The sequence below is a fragment of the Trachypithecus francoisi genome, unplaced genomic scaffold (genome assembly GCF_009764315.1).
Source record: "Trachypithecus francoisi isolate TF-2019V2 unplaced genomic scaffold, Tfra_2.0 Lachesis_group5, whole genome shotgun sequence".
NCBI lineage: Eukaryota > Metazoa > Chordata > Mammalia > Primates > Cercopithecidae > Trachypithecus > Trachypithecus francoisi.
Window position 1 is genome coordinate 26,626,295 of NW_022681470.1, and position 25,538 is coordinate 26,651,832.

Sequence of the window (25,538 nt, forward strand, 5' to 3'; positions counted from 1 at the left end):
GGAATGAAGGAGCAGCACGAGAAATGGTAAATATTACAATAAATATGAAGGCTTTTTTTTTTTCCTTCTTCTTTTTTGAGATAGGGTCTCACTCTGTCGCCTAGGCTGGAGTGCAGTGGCGCAATCCCGCAATCTCAGCTCACTGCAACCTCTGCCTCCCGGTTCAAGCGATTCTCCTGCCTCAGCCTCCCGAGTAGCTGGTACTATAGGCTTGCACCACTATGCCCAGGTAATTTTTGTATTTTTAGTAGAGACAGGGTTTCACCATGTTGGCCAGGCTGGTCTTGAACTCCTGACCTCGGGCAATCCGCCTGCCTCAGCCTCCCAAAGTGCTGGGATTACAGGCGTGAGCCATCGTGCCCAGGTGAAGGCCACATGTTTACCTCTTCAATTATTTAATCACTACTTAAAGCAGATATTTTAATAATTCCTGGTGAGGTTTTCAATGTGTATGAATGAATGTACAGTTAGTATGTGTGTAACAAAGAACAGTAGGGATGGGAGGTTGAAGATACCTAGACTACAAGGCTTCTACATTTTATGTGACATGTGGACATGGTATAATATTAACCACAGTAGACTATTTTTTGCCCTATTTATTTTTAATTTTCTTAAATTAAAAAATTGATAATAGATACGCATATTTAGGGGGAGTACCTGTGATTTTAGTACCTTCATAATATTTGTAAAGATCTAATCAATATAATTGGGATATCCATCACCTTAAACATTTGTCTTTTCTTTATGCTAGAAACATGAGAATTATTCTCTTCTAGTCATGTAAAAATATACAATTGATTATTGTAAACTAGTCATCCTACTGACCTATCAAACACTAGATCTTACATCTTCTATCTTGTATCTTCTAACTGTGTATTTGTACCCATTCATCAACCTCTCTTCATCCCCTACAATCCCCTTCCTGGCCTCTGGTAACCACCAATCTACTCTCAACTCGTATGAGATCAACTGTTTTAGATTCCACATGAGTGACATCTTTCAGTGTGTGTCTTTCTGTGCCTGATTTACATCACTTAACGCAGCGGTCCCCAACCTTTCTGACACCAGGGACCAGTTTCATGGAACACAATTTTTTCACGGACCAGGGGAGGGGGGATTATTTCGGGACAAGACTGTTCTACCTTAAATCATCAGGCATTAGTTAGATTGTCATCAGAAGTGCACAACCTAGATCCCTTGCATACAAAGTTCACAACAGGGTTCCTGCTCCTATAAGAATCTAACGTTGCTGCTGATCTGACAAGAGGCAGAACTCAGATGGTAATGCTTGCGTGCCCACTGCTCACCTCCTGCTGTGCAGTCCAGTTCCCAGAACCGGTACCAATCTGCAGCCTAGGAGTTGGGGACACCTGACTTAACATAATGTCCTCTAGGTCCTAAGATGTTATTGCAAATGATGGGATTTCATTCTTTTTATGGCTAAACAGTATTCCATCATATATATACACCACATTTTCCTTATCCATTCATCCACCAATGGACACTTAGGTTGATTTCACATTTTGGCTACTGTGAATAATACTGCAATAAATATGAGGGCAAATATCTCTTTTTTACATTGATTCTCTTTATTTTGGATACACACCCAGTAGTGGAATTGCTGAATCATTGGGTAGTTCTGCTTTTAGTGTTTTGAGGAACCTCCAGACAGTTTTCTGTAGTGGCTATACTAATTTACATTCCCGCCAACAGTATATGAGGATTCCCCTTTCTCCACATCATCAGCAGCATCCAGGAGGATGGCGTGAACCCGGGAGGATTGTGTGAACCCGGGAGAATGGCGTGAACCCCGGAGGCGGAGCTTGCAGTGAGCCGAGATAGCGCCACTGCACTCCAGCCTGGGTTACAGAGCGAGACTCCTTCTCAAAAAAAAAAAAAAAAAAAAAAAAAAGCGGCCGGGCGCAGTGGCTCAAGCCTGTAATCCCAGCACTTTGGGAGGCCGAGACGGGCGGATCACAAGGTCAGGAGATCGAGACCATCCTGGCTAACACGGTGAAACCCCGTCTCTACTAAAAATACAAAAAACTAGCCGGGCGAGGTGGCGGGCGCCTGTAGTCCCAGCTACTCGGGAGGCTGAGGCAGGAGAATGGCGTAAACCCGGGAGGCGGAGCTTGCAGTGAGCTGAGATCCGGCCACTGCACTCCAGCCTGGACGACAGAGCGAGACTCTGTCTCAGGAAAAAAAAAAAAAAGTAGAAACCATTCTTAGCTAATCTGGGCGTAAGTTTGCTCACCTCTGCCACAGATCATCAATGAATACAAAACATATTTACAAAGTATTTTAATTTTGTTTATTCTGTTTTCTTACATTTTACCTTTTTACTTATTTACTCCCTTTGAAAATGTTTATGCTGGGCGCCGTGGCTTTCCCCTGAAATCCCAGCACTTTGGGAAGCTGAGGCGGGTGGATCACTTGAGCCCAGGGATTCAAGACCAGCTTGGGCAACATGGCGAAACCTCATCTCTACAAAAAAATACAAAAATTAGCTGGGCATGGCGGCGCCCACCTGTGGTCCCCGCTACTCAGGAGACTGAGGTTGGAGGATCGCTTGAGCTGGAGAGGTCCAGGCTGTAATGAGCCATGATCAAGTCACTGCACTCCAGCGTTGGCAACAGAGCTAGACCCTATCTAAATAAATAAAATAAAAATAAAACGTTTAAACATCTTTTAAACTTTTATCACAACTTGCTGGGTATGGATACCCCAACTTTTAGAAATCCCTACAATGGAATATTCCTGCTTCCTGACCTGGTTTCTTTGTCCTACTTTCTAAGCAGACACTAGACACAGATGAAATGACAAGCATGAAACAATTTTGTGTCTGAACAAGGGAGGTTAAATCTGTGGAATTATCTTCTCTAGATGGTCCTGGAACAGCTCTATCAGATCCTGACTTTCCAATCCCCACCCATGCAGCATATTTTGAATATTTTAACATGAGTAACAGGAGATCCACAGTCCAAAATTCCTCCAACATTGAATAATTTTATCGTTTAATTACAGCAAAAAGAAACTGCTAGAAGGGTGGTTTTCCTTACAAACCATGAATTTCTGAAAGAAATTTCATGATATTAAAGCTCTAAGGTCTACCCTATACAATCACTGAGGAAGCCCTGTAAAGCAGTCATATTGGGAGGAGAGTGATAAAATATTTCATTTGGAAGATAACCCTCAAGATATTACCAGGTGGTGCCATTTTCACAAATAAACAGTGAGTACTGAACATTCCAAACACCTTCTTGGAAGACTATGGGCCAGTGTAAGAATCCATACCCTGCATTGGTACAGTTTTTGTATCAGATGCCTCAAAGTTCTATTAAACTACTTCCAGGCAGGGTCACAGGAAAATCATCTCAGTGGGTTGGTTTCTCCAATTACCTTTTTTTTTTTTTTTGAGACAGAGTCTCGCTATGTCACCCAGGCTGGAGTGCAGTGGCACAATCTTGGCTCACTGCAACCTCTGCCTCCCGGGTTCAACTGATTCTCCTGCCTCAGCCTCCCAAGCAGCTGGGACTATAGGCGCGCGCCACCACGCCCAGCTAATTGTTTTGTATTTTTAGTAGAGATGGGATTTCACTATGTTGGCCAAGCTGGTCTTGAACTCCTGAGCTTGTGATCTGCCCACCTCAGCTTCCCAAAAAGCTGGGATTACAGGTGTGAGCCACCCTGCCCAGCCTCCAATGTCTTTTATTTTCTTATAATAATCTCAAATTTTGCCAACTCTAGGAATAGCTCCAAAAAGGTTTATTTATTTATTCTTAGGAAGAAAGTTGTTACCTTCCCTTGAGTTAGTTTAATAAAAACTAATTAAGAAAATATTGAAGAAAAAATTTCTCTAAGTAGCAATTACAAACTAACAAATACAGCAAAGATCCTGATAAACCAAAAATTGTGTTAGCAGGTTGGTTAAATCAGTTAAGTTTACTGGGAATAATTTTTTACAAGTGTTTTTTTGTTTTGTTTTTGAGACTGAGTGTAGCTCTTGTTACCCAGGCTAGACTGCAATGGCGTGATCTCAGCTCACTGCACCCTTCGTGTCCCAGGTTCAAATGATTCTTCTGCCTCAGCCTCTCAAATAGCTGGGATTACAGGCACCCACCACCATGCCTGGCTAATTTTCGTGTTTTTAGTAGAGATGGTGTCTCATCATGTTGGCAAGGCTGGTCTCAAACTCCTGACCTCAGGTGATCCACCTACCTCGGCCTCCCAAAGTGCTGGGCTTACAGGCGTGAACCACCATGCCTGGCCTACAAGTGTGTTCTGAGCTATGGCTTCTGTATAAAATTATGTAGCCTCCCTCATATTTTCATTTTAAGAATCATTTCAAGTAATTTTCAAATAAATTTCAAATAATTTTCAAACCAAATCTTTCATGTTCTCTTCTGCTTACTGTTTTACTCTACCATGCCTAGAAAATTTCTTGATCCAAAGTGAGTTCATGTTTGTTTAATAAAGGAGAGGAAGAAATGACTCACTGCATGTTTCTGAATAAGGCACTTAGCAAGAATCTTATTTGTCACTCTCCTTTGGTACATTCAATATTAAGCATAAATTATGCATATAGATTCACAGGAAAGGCTAGCAGTTCAGAATCAAATAGAACATTTTTTGATTCAAGCCTCTGCTGCTCTGAAGAATAGCAACAAGACATACTTGCTAAGGGTAACTAGGATATTTTTCAATCAAAATCAGTTGAACAAATAAATGGCCCTTGCCCTAGTAGAGAAAGATGACTATTTTTGAATGACAGTGTCTTGAAAGCACTTTCCCCAAAGTGATTGAATACCTGTTACATCCCATTCACTGTCCTAGGTCATGGTCTCTGAAAGAGGATTCTGAGTAAGGACCTTTACTGTTAAATAGGAATAGTATTATATAATTTATCAATGTTGATATTTATCTACACCCAAACAGGGATCTTAAGTATAAGATTTTATCCCTAAATATAAATGATTCCCATTTATCAGGAATCAGTTATGATTCAGTTATCCAGAGAATTCATTCAAGCCTCAGAGGCTTAACTTGTTATTGCTGTTCTGCCTCTGATTTGCTATTTCACTCTGAGAACTACACAAAGTTAACTGACTCAGCATTACAGCCCAAATCCACCTGCAGGCTTTTAGATGGGACAAAGCCATAATTCATGCTGTTAAATATGTTAAGTAAACATAATAAAATGACCAAGATGCCTAAACTAGAGAACAAGGACCTTCAGGGAAAAATATTATTCCTTTTTCTCTGAAGATGTAAATCTAAGACAAAATGCAGATACTTTTCTTTTTTTTTTTGGTAAATGTCCACTATCTGAACGTTAGATCATAAACTAACAATAAAACGCAGAAAGGGAAAGGAATAAAGAATCCCATTGTGTAGAGCTTGCATTTGAGGTACTGATAAAACTTTTAGGTGGAAATGTTCAATAGGTAAGTGAAAATATAGATCTGGAGCTCAGACTAGAGATTTTGGCAGATAATTAGTTTAGAATAGCAGGTTGGATGGTTATCAACATTAAAGGAGAGAGTGAAGTCTGATAAGGTGTGGTGGGGGCAAGTAGCTGGCCATTCCATCTGGTGGGTCCATCATATCTGAGGCATGAATGATACTTCAGAAGTTCTTCTGAGTGGATAGTGCCCAGGAGCCACATAAGGGCACTGCATTCTGATTATGAAGGGCAAAAAATAATTTCTTAAAAAGTCAACCATGGGCCAGGTGCGATGGCTCACGCCTGTAATCCCAGTAATTTGGGAGGCTGAGGCAAGCGGATCACGAGGTCAAGGGATCGAGACCATCCTGGCCAACATGGTGAAACCCCATCTCTACTAAAAATACAAAAATTAGCTGAGTGTGGTGGCGTGTGCCTGTAATCCCAGCTACTCGGGATGCTGAGGCAGGAGAATCGCTTGAATCCAGGAGGCAGACGTTGCAGTGAGCCAAGATCGAACCACTGCACTTTAGCCTGGGAGACAGAGCGAGACTCCATCTCAAAAAAAAAAGTCAGTATGAGAAAGAGAACAGCTTTCCCCAACTAGAATGCAAGCTCTTTCGGACATAGCCATCATCTCTCCCATTTCTTGTTATGCCCACACAATGTGCATTCTTAAATACGTTGACCAACCCTTCCACAACAGCCCGAATCCATTATAGAGAAGAGCATAATGACTCCAACAATACTAAATAGAGCACTTATATAACATCTATATACCACTCCTAGATAGTCCAATGTGATTCCTGGCATAAAGACACTCAAGAATCATTTTTATAAGCTTTTATAAACTTACCACAAAGCTCTAATTAAACACTTGGATTACAGCAAACTACAGCCATCAAATTCGGGCTTAGAATTTACCATTGTTTATAGGCTTACATATATGAGTCATCATCATCAGTTAGCAACTTATACTGTTAATTATAGCCGATGAATTCAAGATAAAATGAGATGGTCAGATAGAACTAAGTAGTTCTCATATTATTTTGTGGCCAGAGCTTATACTTGCATTTCATCTTGGTGTACTATGACTGTTGGTTTTCACTTGTAACAGTGGAGAAAGTGTATATTTTTATCCAGTAACATCTGCCACAGAAAACACTATATATCTGCTTGAAATAATCGTTAAAACTACCAAAGGTGTGACCAACAACCCAAACTCTAGAGAAAGTGAGGCAAGCTAAATATATTGTTTTAGTATGTCAGATACCTAGGACATCAAATTCCTAAAATCTAATACATTTCTCAAGTACTATGACCTAGTTTTTTAAGATTACGAGAAACATTCTGAGAATCTAAAGTTATCACTTTGTTGCAATTTCAAATTTCCCAAATTCATATATGAGGTTTTCAAAGCCACAGAATGGCTTACCAAGAGACAAAGATGAACTATGTGCAAAGACTCAGACATGGCTTAAAAGGATATCTATGGATATTAAGGGGGAATAAGTCTTCCCTCTCAAGCTTCGCAATTCCTTCAGCATAGAAGTCCTCCAAAATGGAGAGTGGACTTTGTGTTTTTTTCCTTTAAAAACTCGATCTAGGTTATTCAATTTTCTTGGTACATGCACCATAAAGGGTAACACCATTTTTAAAAAATCTTATAAAGAAAAAAAAACTAAGAAAGATAAATCTCTAGTACCTTGCTGGTAACAGTCAGTTTAAGTTATTATAAAAAACAATATGCACAATCTTATTAGATAAAAATAACAGCAGGCATGTTAGACATGAACTGTAAGAACAAGAAAGCGAAGTAAGGCATTTTGTCTTTTGTAAAATCACAATAAAAAATTCTTCATATCTAGATGATGTAAAAAAGAGTCAAAAATGTGGTTCTACCAAAAAGCAAAATTACCTAGCAATAAAACAGCCAGCTATACTTTTTACCACAATGCATTACTAGGAAATGCATCTCAGAGAACTGTTACACATCTTTTTCTTTAGGAATCATCATATAACAATTTCATGCTTGATCAAAAACACAACATCAAATAAATAACTGTTGTGACCAATGGAAGACCAAAATTCCATTACTAATACAATCCTTTATAACCATGTTAAAAAGTAGAAACAATTTAGAGTCCTATGAAATAGAAATCAATGTTCCATACCTGTTGATATTACTAAGGGACTCAAGGTAATAGAGATTTTAATTCTAACAAAATCAAGATATCAAGTTCAACCTGAAAATAGCATGCCTACCAGAATAAACACTGGAGAATTAATTTACTAATACAACTACATTTTCCTTTTTAGAAGATGATATATCTGAATGGCTAAATTTCCGAAGTACTAGCTATCCAAAGAAGCATCAACTAACGCCTTCATTTTCCCCAATTCAAAAAGACAACTGGGGTTATTTTATTGACTTATATTCCACAGTAACATCATTTTTTTCTAATAAGAGGCCAGGGTCACCTGAGTGTGACAGACAGCATGCTAATGCACTGGCACCCTCTGCCTGGAGCAGCAATTATAAGGCATGAACTACAAGGATCTTTTCCCTAAGGAGGAAGCTGAAGCCTACAAAATGTTGTCAATACTTAACAGAATTTTGCTAGACAAGATTAACTCCTTATATCGCTCCTTATATCTTATATTAGCTATATAAAAATGTCTCCCTAACTTTCTCACCAGAAAAATAAAATATGATAAAAGCCATCGTGGCGTGAACCTGGGAGGCGGAGCTTGCAGTGAGCTGAGATGGCGCCACTGCACTCCAGCCTGGGAGACAGCGTGAGACTCTGTCTCAAAAAGAAAAACAAACAAAAAAAACCAAAGCCATCATACTGAGTTTTATGATGTTTTTTGGCTATAGTATGGTACCTGACCATGTCATGCAAATACAAGATAGGCCCACGAAGTAAGAGCAATGTTTTGAAAGGACATAAATAATAAAATACTGTTCCTTATGATCTTACTTTTTTTGACCTTTACTAATTTCACATTTTTTTAAAAGAAAACAAGATAGTAAAAAGTACTAACTATTAAGTCGTCACCTATTATGGTACCTTGGCAGCTTTATTAACCTTGTCTTCATTTTCTCTCTTATACACAAAAACTGAAGCAAATTTGCCATCTTGCAGTACAGCGGGATAAACAGCAAGTCCAGAGGGTAAGATAAATGGTGGTTCTTTCAGTGTATAGCTCTTTAAAGCACTGTTCTCTGATCCCATCCCTTATGCAGTGAGGCAGTACTGCCACTCTTCCTCAAAGCCAAGCAGATCTAAAAGAAAATAGAAAACAATTTCAAACATTAAATCCCTATCTGCAACATCAACAAGAGATATCCAGACATAGCCACCCCAAACTACTAGTTTCTTCGATCCTCGTAACTAGGACATTTGACAGTAAAAATGGTAAATGCTCAGCAAGTTACCAGCAATGGTTGTTAATTAACAACTAACAACTCTAGAGAAAATGCACATTACTAAGTAGTCACATGTAGTTACTGTCCCTCCCCAAACCCCACCACATACAAACTTTCAGAGTGGAAAGGCAATCAAAAATAGAATAAAGCAATTCATACTTCCTAACTCACTTGTATATCCTAAGGAAAATGTTGTAAAACTTTATTATTCAAGAACAATAAAACTTCTGTATGTCTAAAATAACTTAAAATTATAAAGAAAAAAATACAAATTGGAGAATACTTATAACAATGATGAAAATCACTGTTTTAATGTTAATATGTTGAAAAACATTGTTAATATGAAAAACATATTAACAAATGAAGAGCTCATATAAACCAAGTAAAACACTAAAACACCAGTACAACAATGGGAAGGAAAACAGCTCATTGAAGAAACACAGATGACAATAAACATAAGAAAAAGCACGATCACACTACTCTTCAAGGCTATCCCAAGTAAAAAGGGGAAAACACAAAACTCAATCATCTCAAATAATCTCAAACGCTAAAAAAAAAAAAGCCCACACATACACAGAATTCAAACGCAACTATGACAAAATACTTCAGTGCTTGCCTAGCGAAGGGGCACGGTTAGAGGGACCAAGGGAGAAGGCAGGATTATCATGATGTATGAGGAAATTTTGGGAAGATGGATATATTCATTATTTTGATTATAATGATGGCAATCGGTGATTATAAATGTCAAAACATAGAACTGTACACTTTTTTCATTTATTCTATATCAATTACACCTCAAAGTTGTTTTAAAAAGAAATATATGCATACATACACACAGACTTGAAAAATATATGTTGAAGCATTAACAGAGGTTTGCAGTGGAAGGTCAGACTATAGGTAATTTTATACACACACACTTGCCTGCACCTTCCAAATCTTCTACAATACAAACATATCTTTCTTGACAACAGGGATACAAACTCACAGGGTGACAACAGGTAATGAGCAGCGCCGCAGCAATACTGGCAGCTTGGCACAGGGACCTACTGTGCGTGCCTGGGACCTACTGTGAGAGGCTTTCATTCTGAAGAGAGTGGCTATCACAGAGTTCCAACCAAGACTGCAGTTTCAGAACTGTCAGATCATGCCACTTATCATGAGGAACCAACAGCCTGAATAGTTTTGTGGAAATCTCCATATTTTTCAATGTTGGATCAAATGTTTTCTAAACCTATATAGGCCAAACAACGTATGTCTGAAAAATCTGTGGCAGTCAGTTTTCAGTGGTGGCTTTACCATAATATAAAAATTAGAAAATAGAGTTCTTACTAACTCTGGCAATGTAGAAAGCAAACTGCTACAAATACAGCCAATAATTCTATGTAGGCCTTTAAAAATTTGTTTAAAAATCTGTATTCTTTGGACAAATATAAACTCAATAATCATTACACACTGACCCTCTACTTGGAATTTTTCCCCACTTTGGTGAAGTTCCGTACAACACCTTCTACACTGGGTATGTAATGCTGCTCAAAACACATGCCTAGAACAAAATTTAAAATGCCTACTGATCCACAACCATCGTTATATAAGAAACACATGTATAAAGTCTAAAGCTATCTAAAATTGAAGCTTTTCAAAATCTAAAACTGTTTCTGAGAGTAAGAACTAAATCTGCTTTGTAACAAATTCACTGAATTCCTACCTACCTGGCAATGTATCTTTCTTAAAAATGACAGAGAAGCAAAAAACAGGACTAAAAAAATGCCAAGTATGGCAACTATGGTAACATTCACCTTTCTACTGGGACTACAAATAAAAACTTTATGTGGGACCACGGGTAAAAGCAACGATGTTAATCCCTCGAATCTGGAGATGGAGTCTGGCCAGACGGTCACAACCGCCTGCTGAGTAGGGAGGTTCATGCTTAGCACTTGATCTTGCCACCTCTTCTTGGGCACAGTTAATGTTGTCAGGTACCTAGCCTGGGCCAAAGGGCGGTCAATTCACAAATTAGTCGTCAGTCTCATGGCCTGAGTGAAGAGATAAACTGGCCAGATCATTGTCTCCCCCAAGAATTTGAACTAAGAACAGTTTTTGCCTATTAGAAGCACAGCTGAAGGTAGAAGGATGCTATGAGGTAGAGTTGGAGCTATGGCAAACCAAAGCCACATGAAGTCAGAAATCTGTCAAGCACGGAGGAAGTCCGTTGGTAGGAAAATTTAAAAAAGCAAACACTGGGACAGTAGCTTAGTCTGAAAGAGATCAAATGAAGAGACTAAGAGGCAGAAATGAAGTCCACAGGCAAACAGCCCGGGCGGCGCCCTGACAGCCCGGGCGGCGCCCTGAGCCTAGTTAAAGATCGACCCCGGACCTAACCGATTAAGGTTATCTATAGACTCCAGACATTGTAAGGACAAACGTTGTGAAAGTCTCTGTCCTGCTCTAATTACCAGTGTCTGCCACATATCTTAGTCCTGGGCCCAGTACAAACAATCCTCTATTTTGTCCCAACTTCCTGAGCCCCATATGCCTGCCCGACACAAACACATCACAGCCTTGAGCACATCACATCCCCCCATATGCCTGCCCGACACAAACACATTAAGGAAAACAACACCTGGGGAAGCTCCAATAAGGTTACAACCGTTTGTAAAAGCGCAGGAACCAATAAGAAGGCTGCTAAAAGCATAACTTCACATTAACATGTAAACTAATTGTAATGCTGTAGCCTAGAGAAATGCCTTGTTCCTCTGTAACCTGACAAGTCCTGTTTACCTCGAGCTATAAATAGCAAGCGCACGCATTGTTTGGGGCCCTCTTGTATGTTGTAGAACGGAGGGACCAAGTTCGAACTTGCATTAAAGATCCTTGCCGCTTGGCTTTGACTCTGGACTCTGGTGGTCTTCTTCGGGGAACAAACGGTCTGGGCATAACAAGTCATACTTAGGGGGCACATTGCTACTATCCATCTCAAGGTTACCAGAAGCCCAGCCTCAAATCCAATTCCACCCAGATACCCTAACATCCCATTGACACGCTTATAACCAGCCCCCTTTCCCTCAGGTAGCTTGAATGGGTCTATGTTCTTTGAAACTAATTGCCATTTCACAGGCAGAAAACTCTACTTGGTCTCCACCTCCTGCCTGAAAAGCCAGCCAGACTGGAAGAGTGAGTTACAGAAGTGTTCCTTTGAAAGTATCTGAAGCTAGTCTGACCTCCTCTCTCTTAGCCACAAAACACAGCTTTCCAAAATCAACACACAATAAGAGAAAAGCAGAGAATAAGGGACTGTATGTAAATGAATATCTTCTTGGCAGGAAATCATGCTGTTTATTTAGTGTTAATATTAGTCCTCCCGGAAGATAAGACTGCCACCAGGATTCAGGGTCAGCGCTCTGGCTAGATGAATGGCAGTCACCAGAGGCAGAAGAAAGGGACATTTAATTTACTTAGCTATTTCTAAATAGCGAAATACTTCCTTGTGGGAATATTGACCTTGCGATAGCTATTAACCTTAGATTTTATATGAATTCCACTATAAAGTAATTAACAAAGTTATAAAAGCGTTAAGAAGTAGTTAAAATTCATTTTTTTCGTGTATTTTAGGTCTAAGACTTCAAAAAATATCACTTAAAAATTTAAAAGAGACGACTCAATTTCTTGAGAGAACTGGAAAGGATGCCACTTTCTTGTTTTGAAAGCATGTTAACTTTGACAGAAATTCACTGATACCATCAGTGTAATACTGAGAGTGGTAGGACTATATTCTATGTCCCCAGTGCAAACTTTATTGGGGGAAAATTAAAAAGGTGTGCTGATCATTGCAATTTGAGAATGTTTGAAGCAGTAATTCTTCACACTAATACATCTAAAGAGGCACCAATACTGTTATACGAACAGTTTTTTTTTTTTTTTTTTTTTTTAAATAGAGATAGGGTCTCCTTCTGTTGTTGCTAGCCTGGAGTGCATTGACGCTATCCTACCTCACGGTAACCTGGAACTCCTGGTCTCAAGCTACCCGCCCTCCTCAGTTTCCCCAGTTGCTGAGATGACACCATGCCCGCCAGTGCTTTAAAAATGATATTTCAGCTAAAATTGATTTATTGAAATGTAAGAAAAACAGTTGGCCTTCCAAAATGCTTTCCTGTTGTTTTGAGGGGGAAAACACATCTTGCTCATTAGCTTTGAAATTAAAAAGTCACAAGAAGGTAGAAAAGGATATCCTAGTATCACAGAATAGGTATTTTGTAGCACTTAGCATCTCCACTCAATAAAAAAACACTGAGTTGGCCGGGCGCGGTGGCTCAAGCCTGTAATCCCAGCACTTTGGGAGGCCGAGACGGGCGGATCACAAGGTCAGGAGATCGAGACCATCCTGGCTAACACGGTGAAACCCCGTCTCTACTAAAACATACAAAAAACTAGCCGGGCGAGGTGGCAGGCGCCTGTAGTCCCAGCTACTCGGGAGGCTGAGGGAGGAGAATGGCGTGAACCCGGGAGGCGGAGCTTGCAGTGAGCTGAGATCCGGCCAGTGCACTCCAGCTTGGGCGACAGAGTGAGACTCCGTCTCAAAAAAAAAAACACTGAGTTGATAGTCTCTGACTTGATTATGCATCAGTCTTCCCTTTAATAATCTCCCTCCACTCTTTTGCCTACTTGGGCAGCACATGAAATTTCTGGACCGCTTGTAGATTACGAAAACCCTTGTCTAGGTCAAAGGGCAACCCATACACTCAACAAAGAAACCCTTGTACTCTAGGGAAATGTTTCTACCAAATATTTTCTTTTCCCAGCAATTAATGGAGACTATCTTGGTCCTAGCTCTCTGAGCTTGAAAGTTCCGAAGATAATGGCTTGCACTGTGAGTATTAAGAACGCACTGTACTGGCTGATATTCTGGTATCCAGCGGCAACATTACTCCGGCCCTTCGCTTTCGTCTGTTTCAGGTATATATCCCCTCTGCGGAACTCAGTCCAGCATTGCTAGTTGACAAGCAATACACAATTATGTCTTCATGGACCAAAATAATCATGATTTCAGCTCAAGATATTACACTTTATAAGGACACGGGTCCTTAAAACAGCAGTTAACAGTCACCCCCAAAATTCGAGATCCGACTCCGAGAATTTCACATGGATTCCTGAATATGCCCTTCCGAAAAATGTTTCCTCTTTATTCTAAACACAAAGCACTACGCCAAGACAGGAGCCAGCTGGGCCTTGGGGGACCGGGCACTGGTCTTGGATCGAGAATCGGGCCGCCTTCCCGAGGACGGGCGCGCCCCCAGGAGTCCCCCGGGTTCGGGCACTGCCGCCCCGGGACAGTGACCCGCCCAGTCGAGCACCCTCGCCCTGCTCGCCGCGACCCCGCGGGGTCACTGAGGGGCCGGGGCTCCGCTCTTGCTTCGCTGGCCCCTCACCTTCCACACCTCCCCGCGAGGACCGACTCCGCGGCTGCCTTGGAGAGCTCTGACCGCGGACGCCTCACCCGGCGGGGGTCGCCCGCGAAGCGCAGATTACAGGGCGACCCGCAATCAGCAAGGGGAGGCTGCGCCGAAACGGAGAGCACAGCTCAACCGGCAGCCGGCGCCGCGCCGAGCTCGCTCCTGCGCGGGACCCAGAGCGCAGACCCGCGAGCGGGGCGCGTGCCCGCCGCCTCCTCCCCGCCCGGCCCCTTCCCCCACAGCGCAGTCCTGCAAGGACTGGGGGCGCAGCGCAGGGCTCCCTGTTACCTGCGGGAGGGCGGCGGGGGAGGAGGCCGAGGGTCTTGGCTCTGGTCCCCTGTTGGCCCCCCTGTTGACACCAACCACCCCTGCCTTCCTGTAAGGCTGTGGCCACTACACCCACAATCTTCTGGGGGCCGGGTTTCTCCCACACCATAGAGACGGGTCCGGAAACGGGACAGAAGGCCCGCCTTCCTCCCTCCGACACCACCGCTGAGGCCAACGAACCAGGAACCGAGGTAGAGCGGCCGCACAGGTGAGTCTCAGGCCGGTGCCATCTTGAGTGTGGGCGCCGTGACGACACCGCTTTTCACTCACTGCTCTAGTGGTCTAGTTAGTCCACCAAGATGTCCCCTTTCTGGATGTTTTCGTCGAATGCTCAAGTTTGTCTTGATTTGAATTTTTAAGCTTTTAACAGCACAGTTTTACTTTCATTTCCGCCCAAATCCAAAATGGCTGCTGGCCACTTGTAACAAATAGTAGAGGTGCAGGGCGGAGAAAAGGAGTACGGGAATTAGCTAGGACTTTCAGCAGAGTGACGTCACTCAACCTGTAGCTTTGATTGGCTAGGCTGCGAGGACGGAGCCGTGCAAAGCTGCTGAAGCTGGCGGAGGTCCTGGTGATCTCGTTTAATCTTTGAGAAGGAGGGTCCTGAATCACACTTCATTGCCAAAAAGTAATATTTGAAAATGTTAATATTAATGCAGTAGTCTCCCCCGCTCATGCTTTCTGCAGTGTCAGTTCCCTGTGGTCAAACCTTGGTTCAGAAATGTTAAATGGAAAACTCCAGAATTAAACAGTTCTTAAGTTTCAAACCGCCTGCGTTCTGAGTAGCCCAATTAAATCTCGGGCCATCCACTGTGTCCCACCCTGGACGCGAATCATCTCTTTGTAGCCTCGCTGTGTACCGTATCCACCTATTACCCACTCAGTAGCTGCCTTGGTTAACAGATGCACCTGTAGTACAGCAGCGATAATGGGAGATAACACCAGCTTATGTTCAGGTAACCCTTATTTTACTTAATAATGGCCGCAAAGCACAGGAATTGTGGTGCTGACAGTTTGGACATGCCAAGGAGAAGCCATAAAGTGCTTCTTTAAATGAAAAGGTGGAAGAAAAAGAATCATATGCTGAGGTTGCCAAAATCTATGATAAGAACAAATTATCCATGAAATTGTGAAGAAGGAAAAAGATTCGTGCTAGTTAACTAAGCACCTGTCATGCACTGTGGCTATAACTTTTGTAGTTTGAAGTGCAACAGCAAAAGACGGAAAAGGCATTACATTTGTGGGTTGGAGACATGAATAGAAAACGTGTTTCAACTGACCGCAGTGTGTTTTGCCAGAAAGTGTTGAGCCTATGGGAAGACTTCAGAAAGGAATCCCCTGAAATTAGGCACACCAAGCCATTTACTGCAAGTAAAGGACAGCTACACAGATTGAGGAATAGGTTTGGACTGAAAAACATAAAAGTAACTGGAGAGGCCACATATGCTGATGAAGAAGCTCCCACGTGTCTGGCAGAGTTGAAGAAATTGATTAAGGAGAAAGGCTTCCAGGAGATTGATGGAGAAGTTAGGAAAATCATTCAGGTAGCAATGAAACTGCCTTTGCAAAATTATGACTAAGACAGTGAAAGAGATCCAATTTAACCAACTCCATCTTGTCCTTAACCTCCATGCTGTCCTTGTTTATTCCTGGGCGTAGGCTGAACTAACTATGGGGGGAAATTAGTTTATAATTTACAGTTTGAAACAAAGACAAAACCCTTTCTCAAAACAAACCTCCTTCTTGCCTGGGGTCTAGACTGCCAACATTAGCCACAAGATTAGATATTATGGTTTGGGAGTCATGCAGCTGGAGGCCGCAAGATTCTGACCCTCCCTAAACTGCTCCTGAGATCCGTTCTTGAGATGTTTTGCAGATGCTGTACTTGATGGATCCGCTGGCACTACCCAGATGATAAACTGGCTCATCTAATCTTGTGACCCCCACCCAGGAACTGACTCAGTTCAAGAAGACAGTGAAGCCCCATAATCTTATCTCTGACCCGACCAATCAGCACTGCCTGACTTACTGCCCCTCCCCACCCACCAAATTGTCTTTAAAAACTCTGACTGCTGGAGGAGACTGATTTGAGTAATAATAAAACTGGCCCCCACACAGCCGGCTCTGTGTGAATTCTTTCTCTGTTGCAATTCTCCTGTCCTGATAAATTGGCTCTATCTAGGCAGCGAGCTAGGCGAACCTACCGGGAGATTACAGCAAGACAAGTTGGTGAAGTAGGATTTGTCAATATGCTTGATGAAGAGGTGGGAGAACATATCAAAGGCCTCATTATCCATTCTGAGGACAGGTTTAACCTTCTCATACTAGAATCAGGGCGTAGTCACCCTGGATAGTTTCTAGTTCTCTGCCTCCTCCCACTTCCTCTATGTGGTCAGTCCAGACATCTGCCTTGTATGACCACCTCTGGTGACCACCTCCCTATTGAACCATCAGGTACAAGCTACTTGCTTCATCCAGTTGACCCCTATACCCCACATATACTTTGCAGATATGCCTCAGTAACCACCTCTTAGTCACAGTGGGATGTCAGGGAACTTTGAAGCCAGCCAATTAGAATTCTTCAAGAGAAACCTGGTTGGGTAACACCCAGGACCACAGTGAAGGCTTTGGCCCACAAGTCCCTCTCTCTGTCTTGTCCCCCTCCCACTGGTTGAGCATGTGTGTCTCCCTTCCCATCGGTCCTATGAGGCATGCTGTCCTCTTCTTATGGATCTGTAAGTAATGAAACTGCTTCTGTTATTTCATATGTTTTGTTCGCCTCCTCTGTGTCTCACCTGACTATGCACCCAAACCTGACTTGTTTCCTGGTTAGGGCTGTCCTAGAGAGTGGCTGTCTTGGTTGGAATAAACCAGACATGGGGCAGACAAGAGCCACAAATGTGCCTGCTAATATAAACAAGCTTTCTGTGAGAGGGACCCCCGTGATGGGTCAGACACCTAGGATTTAGGCCGTCTGCCGGATAAAGAAGTATTCCATGGAAGCCATGCTGTAAATATCCAAGCCCCATCAAGGAAGAGCTAATGTTTATAACCACTCCCAGAGAGAGACCTCAAGACTGAATTAGAAAAGAAATACAACCCATATACTCTAGGTTTACTAGCTCCAACATCCTTTCCCACTCCTCGCCCCCTTCTTCCTTGTTCACCTTCAATAAAGGAGTTAAGAAATCAAAAAGATCACTTTCTGAGCCTACTTTGCCACTAGGGTGGTCACAGGTTTTGGCCAGTGAGACGCAGCAGAAGTTGGGAGGAAGATAGACAGTGGATTAGGAAAAGTTTTTCCTCCCTGATAAAGGAAATGGCTGTGGGTGTAACAGCAGCAGCCACCCAAGCACCAGGAGACAGCAGAACATGCTGAGGATGTAGATTTGAAAGACAGAAGAGGGATTCTCTTGCCTTTCACACTATCTCTGGAGAGTTCATAACTATGTTTTTCTTCCTTTTACAGGAGAAGTAGAGATGAGTCTCTTCAACCAGTACATGAAATCTTCTGCAGTCAACACAGCTACTTGCTGGCCCACCCTTTTCCCAGTGCCCTCACCTCTGAGTCTTTGCTGGCCTTCCCACCCTGTTCCTTCCTCCCTAATCTTATGTCCAGATGTGCTGAGCTCCAGGGTATCCTCTATAATCATTCATCAACCTAGAGGACTCTATTTCCTTTCATTTCCCCAAAGTGAACCCACTCCTCCAAATATCAATGAGAAGGGAATATTTTGCAGCAAATGGAGTAGGAGAGAGATGGGAGGGAGTTTGACACTCAATACTTCCCCTCTTCACTATTCATCTACTCACCTATTTGCTTTTGATATCACTCAGGTCTCTGAACAAATGTCACCTGTTCAGACGCTTAAAGATTTGGGACATTGAAGTCACAGGCTAACTCGTGTATTTTTGTCCAACGAAGATGCAAATCTTTCTGTCCAGTGGAAAATATAACCCCAAAGTTTATTCTTATTGCAGTAGAGAGCGTTTCTCATTTTAAAATCTAATCTAGTAATCTTACTTCATTTTATATTTGCATGAGTTATAATTATATTTTGAAAATTCTGCTTGAATGCAATTTGTCAGAGACAGCTCCCCTGAAAACACTGTCTAAAACAGCACCTTACCTGCCTCTTCCTGTCTTTTGACTTTGCCTTATTTTCCGTAACAGCAATGCACGTATTTGTTTGTTTGTTTGTTCAGCATCTCTGTCCCACAGCTAGAACATCAGCTCCCTGAAAACAGGGCTTCCTTCCTTCGTTTCTTTCTTTCCTGCCATATTTCTAGCACATAACACAGTGCCTAGAACATACTAGATACTCAGTAAACATTAAACACACAAATGAATTTACTGAGAGCACGCTGCATGTCCCAGGCACCCTAACTACATCTCTCTGCCTCCCAGCCCTTACCCCACAGAGCCGTCTGTAGCTCTGGTTCCAGTTCTGAGTGCCCTCTGAGCTCTTTCTGCCTTTCTTATGCACAGCAATCTTGTATTCCCTCACTGATTCCTCAGTCCTCATTTTAAATATGTGTAAGGCCAGGAAAGAAAAGAATCTCCAACAACCTGAATCTGCTGTGCTTAGAATGTGGCTGGTGGGACAGTTAGAAACAAATAGTTTGTTTTCTTAATAGAAATAATTGTTTCATGTCATACTGTTTAAGGCTCAACCTGAATTTTACTTTCTTTTTTTTTTTTTTTTTTTTTGAGACGGAGTCTCGCTCTGTCACCCAAGCTGGAGTGCACTGGCCAGATCTCAGCTCACTGCAAGCTCTGCCTCCTGGGTTCACGCCATTCTCCTGCCTCAGCCTCCCGAGTAGCTGGGACTACAGGCGCCCGCCACCTCGCCCGGCTATTTTTTTATATTTTTTAGTAGAGACGGGGTTTCACCGTGTTAGCCAGGATGGTCTCGATCTCCTGACCTTGTGATCCGCCCGCCTCGGCCTCCCAAAGTGCTGGGATTACAGGCTTGAGCCACCGCGCCCGGCCTGAATTTTACTTTCAACCAATCCTCTTCTTAATTCAAATCAAAACATGTCAAATTTATTGCATTCAGCTTGACTTTTAGGTATTTTTAAAAAATCTTTTTCATGTTTCTAACTTAGACTCCCAAGTAGACTGTAAGTATTTGGATATATTCCTGGTTCTATAAAAGCCTTACCCATCCAACTTAATTATTTTTTCCAACTTGATTTGAACTAACTTTTTACAAGCTCTACCTAAAAACCAAAAAAAGTTATTCAAGTGATTTCTATTTAATGTTCTACCTCAATAATTTGTGTAATTGCATAATTGCAATTAGAATCTGGAAGTGTAAAGGGGGAAACTTGCATTAAGGACAAACCCTCCTTCAGGCACCTTTCAGATAAATACGTATAGCATCCATAGGTAGTGGATACCTTACAGCAAACTGATCTTCACCTTAGCCACTTTGCTCTCTCATTGTTTTTTAGGAACTCTGCATAGATATTGGAAGATTTCTCTAATGAGAAGTCTGTGTTTTCTAAGTTCTACCATAACCTTGCTACCACTACAAAGAGAGAATGAAAGCAAGTCTGAGGTGGGATTCTACACATTCACACGTTTATTAGCAAGGTTTAAAGACAGACAGTAGAGCTGTTATAGAGACTCAGTGAGGTTCCACTTCCTTGTTTAGGAGCTTGGACAGCATCTTCCATGAAAGGTCCATCCGCCGCAGGAAGATGGGACAGTAGTCTAATAGCAGATTCAGCTATCCTAATTAGAGTTGGGTGACAAAATCTTTTTGTAATCTTCATATGGGGCTGGTTTGAAATCCTAAATCTAGGGCACCTTTCCAAAGTGTGTAGATTACTAGACTCACTAGATTCTCATACTCTGATCATGTAATGCATGGCAACATTTCTCTTCATTCTGTCCATCTTGAAATTACTCATTTTGGCCATGAAAATTCACTTTTAAACATCCTTAAAGCCACTAGTATTGGACTGGGTTAGAGATAGCTGAAGTGCTTGTAGTATCTGCCCCAGGAGAATAGACATTTCATTGAAATCTTTCAGATGCTAAAACCCTCTAAGTGTGAATTGCTTCTCAACTTCAAAGTGCACATGAGTCATCTTGGAATCATGCTCCTGGGAGACAGATTTGGGGCAAACAATGTGTGCATTATATACCTACATCTTCTTTAAAATACTTCAGCCTCGAGGGAGATACAGATGTGTTCTAACTTAGATCTGTCCTGTAGGGGCAGTTAATTAATATTTGAAGGCAACATGAGCATCCTCTGGAAGCATGTTAAAAATGCAAAAGCTGAGGGCTCACACTATATTGTCGGAGTCATAATCTACATTTTAACAGGATCTCTAGGTGATTTGCAGGCACCTTCCTTGCAGGAAGGTTTGAGAATTGCCCTAAATGATCTAAGGCCTCCCTCCTTTGGCCTCACTGCTATCCTCCTGCTCACTCACTCTGGTCCACCCTCAGTGACCTCCTTGCTGTCCTGTCAGCATGCCAGGCGGGCTCTTGCCTTAGGACTTCTGCTCTAGTGCTTCCTTTTGCCTGTCATTCTCTTTTCCCACATTTCCATTTGACTAAGTCTCTTACTTCTATTTTTTGTTCAGATCTCATCTTCTCAGTGAAGTCTGTCCTGATCCACCCTAATTCTACAGCTTTTCCCTTTCTTCCTGCTATACTCCTGATGCTTCCTATCCTGTTTTCTTTTGCTGTTTTCCTCCATAGCACTGGCCATCTTATCAACAGCCATATACTGTATTTTCTAGATTGTAAAAACTATACTTTTTCACATTTTAACATCCTTGAAAGTCAGAATGCATTTCACCACAAATGGCATCATATAATTTGTCAATAATTTTTTCTTAGTGGTACGAAAAATATTGATGCTCCCTAAATGTGATGGCATCATATATTTGATGAAATATGGCAATTTATTTATGTATTATGGCTTTTGGTTTTGAGAAAAAGTATCTGAGACTTTAAAATAGGCAATCGAGGTTACTGTGGCTTTCTTCCCATGCAATTCTGGATTAAAGTCCTATTGACTAGGTTATTTTACTACTACTTTATTACCTTTTTAGAGGCAGAAGCTAACTTTTTTATTTGCACCCACTGGAGATGTAAATAAGTTTGTCCAGCACAGTAAATCATCTTAATGGTTACAGTTTATTGTCCTGTAAGTCATTAACCCAGCAACCCGAACCTGACATGTCTTTATCAAATTGCCTACATATACACCTATCTTCTCAGCTGCTATTTGGACTAGCTTAAAATCTTACTGATTCCCTCATTAATAAAAACATTAAATAGAGTCTTTGACATGTGTTCATTTTATATTCGCCTGAGAAAACTTATTCTACTTTTTTTTTAAAAATTACATTTTAATGGTTTCTTTCTCCCCTGCTAGAAAGTTAAGTTTCACAAGGAAAAAAAAATCTGTTTTGTTCAATGATTTACCATAAATGCTTAGAACAATGCTTGGAACATTATAGGTGCTCAACAAATGTTTACTGATGAACAAAGGAATGGAAGTATAGAAAAATATACACTAGTCTGTTTACATTCACCATGTAAAGTAGGGAGAGGTTACTTTCTTTATATACCTTTTTATATATCTGCATATTGATTTGTGTTACAGCGAGCCTATATTGTTTTTATTTGTTTGTTTAAAAGACAGAATCCTTGCTCTGTCACCTAGGCTGAAGTACAGTGGTGCAATCATAGCTCATTATAACTTTGAACTCCTGGCCTCAAGCAATCCTCCCATCCCAGCCTCTCAAGCAGCAAGGATTACAGGCATGTGCCACCATACCCAGATACATTTTTAAAATTATTTTTTGTAGAGACGGGGTTTTGCTGTGTTGCTTAGGCTGGTCTTGAACAGCTTGCCTCAAGCAACCCTCCTGCTTCGACTTCCCAAAGTGCTGGGATTACACATGTGTATTTTTGTAATTTTAAAGATAATTTAATAAAGAGATGAGGAACTGAATGTAAAGTTGTATAAAGGAGGAAAAATAATCTTTCCTTTTCCCTCTCTTAAGTTCATTGTCTGGGGCCCCATAACAAAGATTGACAAGAGAAAAACAAACAGAAGTTTGTTCGTATTTCATATACATGTAGGAGATACTCAAGAAATGAGTAATTCTCACAGAGGTGGCTTAGAATTCAGGCATATATAGCATCTTCAACAAAGAAGACTCAACTCTTAGAGAAATAAGACAGAAGAAAGGATGGCAAACCATGGTAAGGCAAATCAATGGGACTTTTTAATGTAGAGTCTTCTAGTGTTGACAGCAGCTGCCTTTAGTGATCAAACTTTGTGTTTCCTAGTGGAGAGGAGAGAAGGGATACTTTTGTAACTTTATATCTTGTTTTGAGGGAAGTAGGAGTAGGATAGAGAGATTTTTAAAAATATCTGCTGCTTCTCAATTGCCTTCAGCTGAAAATAATCCTTATGCCAAGGAGGCATATTTTGGGCATATTCTAGTCTCCTGCACTTAAATTGAAAGATTTTGAGTCTTACATCTATAAAACAGTGCCGATAGCCTGTCATTCCTCATATGATAACCATCTTGAGGGTCTTGTGATAGTAGCTCCAAAGCATTGATAGGAAACAGGAGGGGATACGACATGGTCACATTTCCTGATAAGGTATAGATGGCAGTTGAGTTAACTTTACAAATGTATGCCAAGAAACAGTAACTTGTGATCTTTAGCTAGTTTCTCAGTCCTCTCCAACCCTGTGCTTTAGCTCAGGACAATATAAAAATGATTTACTCTGTTTCCTTAAAAAAATAATAATAATTCCCTGTTGCTCACTATGCCATTCCAAGTCTTTGTGAAGGCTGCCATCTCTCCTGAGTCTCTCGCCTCCTCACTGCAAACAGACACCCACCCCAGTCTCAGTTCTACATCAAGGAAGCAGCAGCTAGATCGGGGAACTTACTGCTTGTGGGACAAAGGGATTCGGTGCAATGTCTGTCCCACCATCAAGAAGTGTATTGAAAACAAATCCCAATGATTTTAGACCTCCTCTGAAAACTTTTGCCCTCCATTTTGATACTAGTTTCTTATTATTTTCCTCTTTCCTCACAGCAATTATTTTTTCACCAATCTTTTGAATTCTTTCATTTACTTTTTTCCCCTAACTTTGCTCTCACTGTATGGAGTATAAATGGAGTTCTTTAGGAATGAATTTATTGATCCAGTGACATTATCAGCAGTAAAAGCCACTGTGGTGTATACAACCAAGTGACGAAGACACCTGTGTTCCCAAAACACAAGGAATAGCGCCACTGCTACCTTCTCACCATTTTTGATATAGAGATGGGGAGGAAGAGGAAGGGCTTATTTGTCTTTTTTATCTTCTGCAAGCAATAGGAAAGCAGGAATCTGGTAGTGATGTGCTGAAATCAGGGTAGCCTTAAACCAAGCGTGTCAACAGGGCATTTTAATAATAGGAATTCAGACCAAGAAGGGTAATTAGGAATTACATGAAAATGTGATTACACTAACAATGTTGTCTTAGAAAAACTAAAACAGAAATTGGTACCACAAAATTCACTCTCCAGATGAAGGCTGGGCCAGGTTTGCATTTGGTTAGGTCTCAGAGCAGACCTCAATTCAGGGCACTCTTTCTGCTCCCTGTGACAGTAAACACACAGCGAAGTCACTTGTCTGCTGGGTAGATGTGTGCATTTGGAGCTTTGCTGTGTCTTCATTTTGAGTACTTTTATTGCCGCCTTAAAAGTTCCTGGACCAATGAATGGCTGAACAAAATGTATTCCAAACAATGGAATATTATTTGGCCATTGGAAGGGATAAAGTTTTCATATGTGCGACAACATGGCTGGTGTGAAAACATTATTTTACGTGAAAGAATCCAGGCACAAAAAAGCCATACATTGTTTGAGTCCATTTACATGAAAAGTCCAGGTTAAGTAAATCCACACAGAGAGAAAGCAGATATGTGGTTGCCAGGGGCTGGCGGTAAGGAGGAATAGGGCATGACTGCTAATGGGTAGGAGGTTTCCTTTTGGAGTGATGAAAGTATTCTGAAATTGGATAATAGTGATCGCTGTGCAACCTTGAGAATATACTAAAATCCACCACCTTATATTTTTAGTTTTAAAGTACATCTTAAATGTAAATTTTAGAAAGGCACTTTTATGGTATTTGTATTATTTCTCAATTAAAAAAAAGACCATGCTATGTGTATTAGTGCATTCTTGCTCCGCTATAAAAACATACCTGAGACTAGGTAATTTGTAAACAAAGGTTTAGTTGGCTGATGGTTCTGTGGGTTGTACAGGCTTAGGCTTCTGCTTCTGGGGAGGCCTCAGGTGACTTAAAATCATGGCAGAAGTCGAGCAGGAAGCAAGCACATCTTACATGTCAGAAGCAGGAGGAAATGAGTGAAGGGGGAGATCCTACAGACTTTTAAACAGCCAGATTTCGTGAGAGCTCTATCACAAGACAGCACTAGGGGGATGGCGCTAAATCATTGCAAACCACCTCCATGATCCAGTCACCTCCCACTAGGCCCCACCTCCAACACTGAGGGTCACACTTCAACATGAGATTTGTGTGGGGACACAGAGCCAAACCATGTAACTACGTGTACGAGCATGTACACAGGTGCATGTGAAGGGAGATGAATATCACATTCATCAAGTCATTAACAGTTGAAACAAAATGGAACTCTATCAACAGCAGGTGGCTTATAATATATTCTATGTCATATTCTGTTATATTCCGTTGTTTCTGTCAGGTTTGAGAAAAACTAAAAATTGGGGATACTCATAAAGACATTACAAATGTTAAAAAATGAAAACAAGTAGCTAGACTTGGTAATTTCAATGAGAAATGATTGATAGGCTCTGATATGGTTTG

At 41.4% G+C, this 25,538-nt stretch overlaps 1 protein-coding gene across 9 annotated transcripts in view; it reads right to left on the reverse strand.

Annotated features, from left to right (window-relative positions):
• The window catches only part of SCYL3 (SCY1 like pseudokinase 3), a 44,016-nt gene extending 28,925 nt beyond the window's left edge, over positions 1-15,091 (reverse strand). For 2 of the 9 annotated variants that reach the window (XM_033199609.1, XM_033199605.1), the window contains exons 1-2: positions 14,612-14,778; positions 8,518-8,732 (exon numbers count right to left, since the gene is read on the reverse strand). In XM_033199609.1, the coding sequence (XP_033055500.1) occupies positions 8,518-8,682 (165 nt within the window). In that variant the 5' untranslated portion in view covers positions 8,683-8,732; positions 14,612-14,778. Of the gene's footprint in view, positions 1-8,491; positions 8,733-14,299; positions 14,483-14,611; positions 14,779-14,830 lie in introns of those variants that run through there. The other 7 variants (XM_033199608.1, XM_033199607.1, XM_033199612.1 and 4 more) reach the window with 7 other exon arrangements.
• Positions 15,092-25,538: the final 10,447 nt, after the last annotated feature.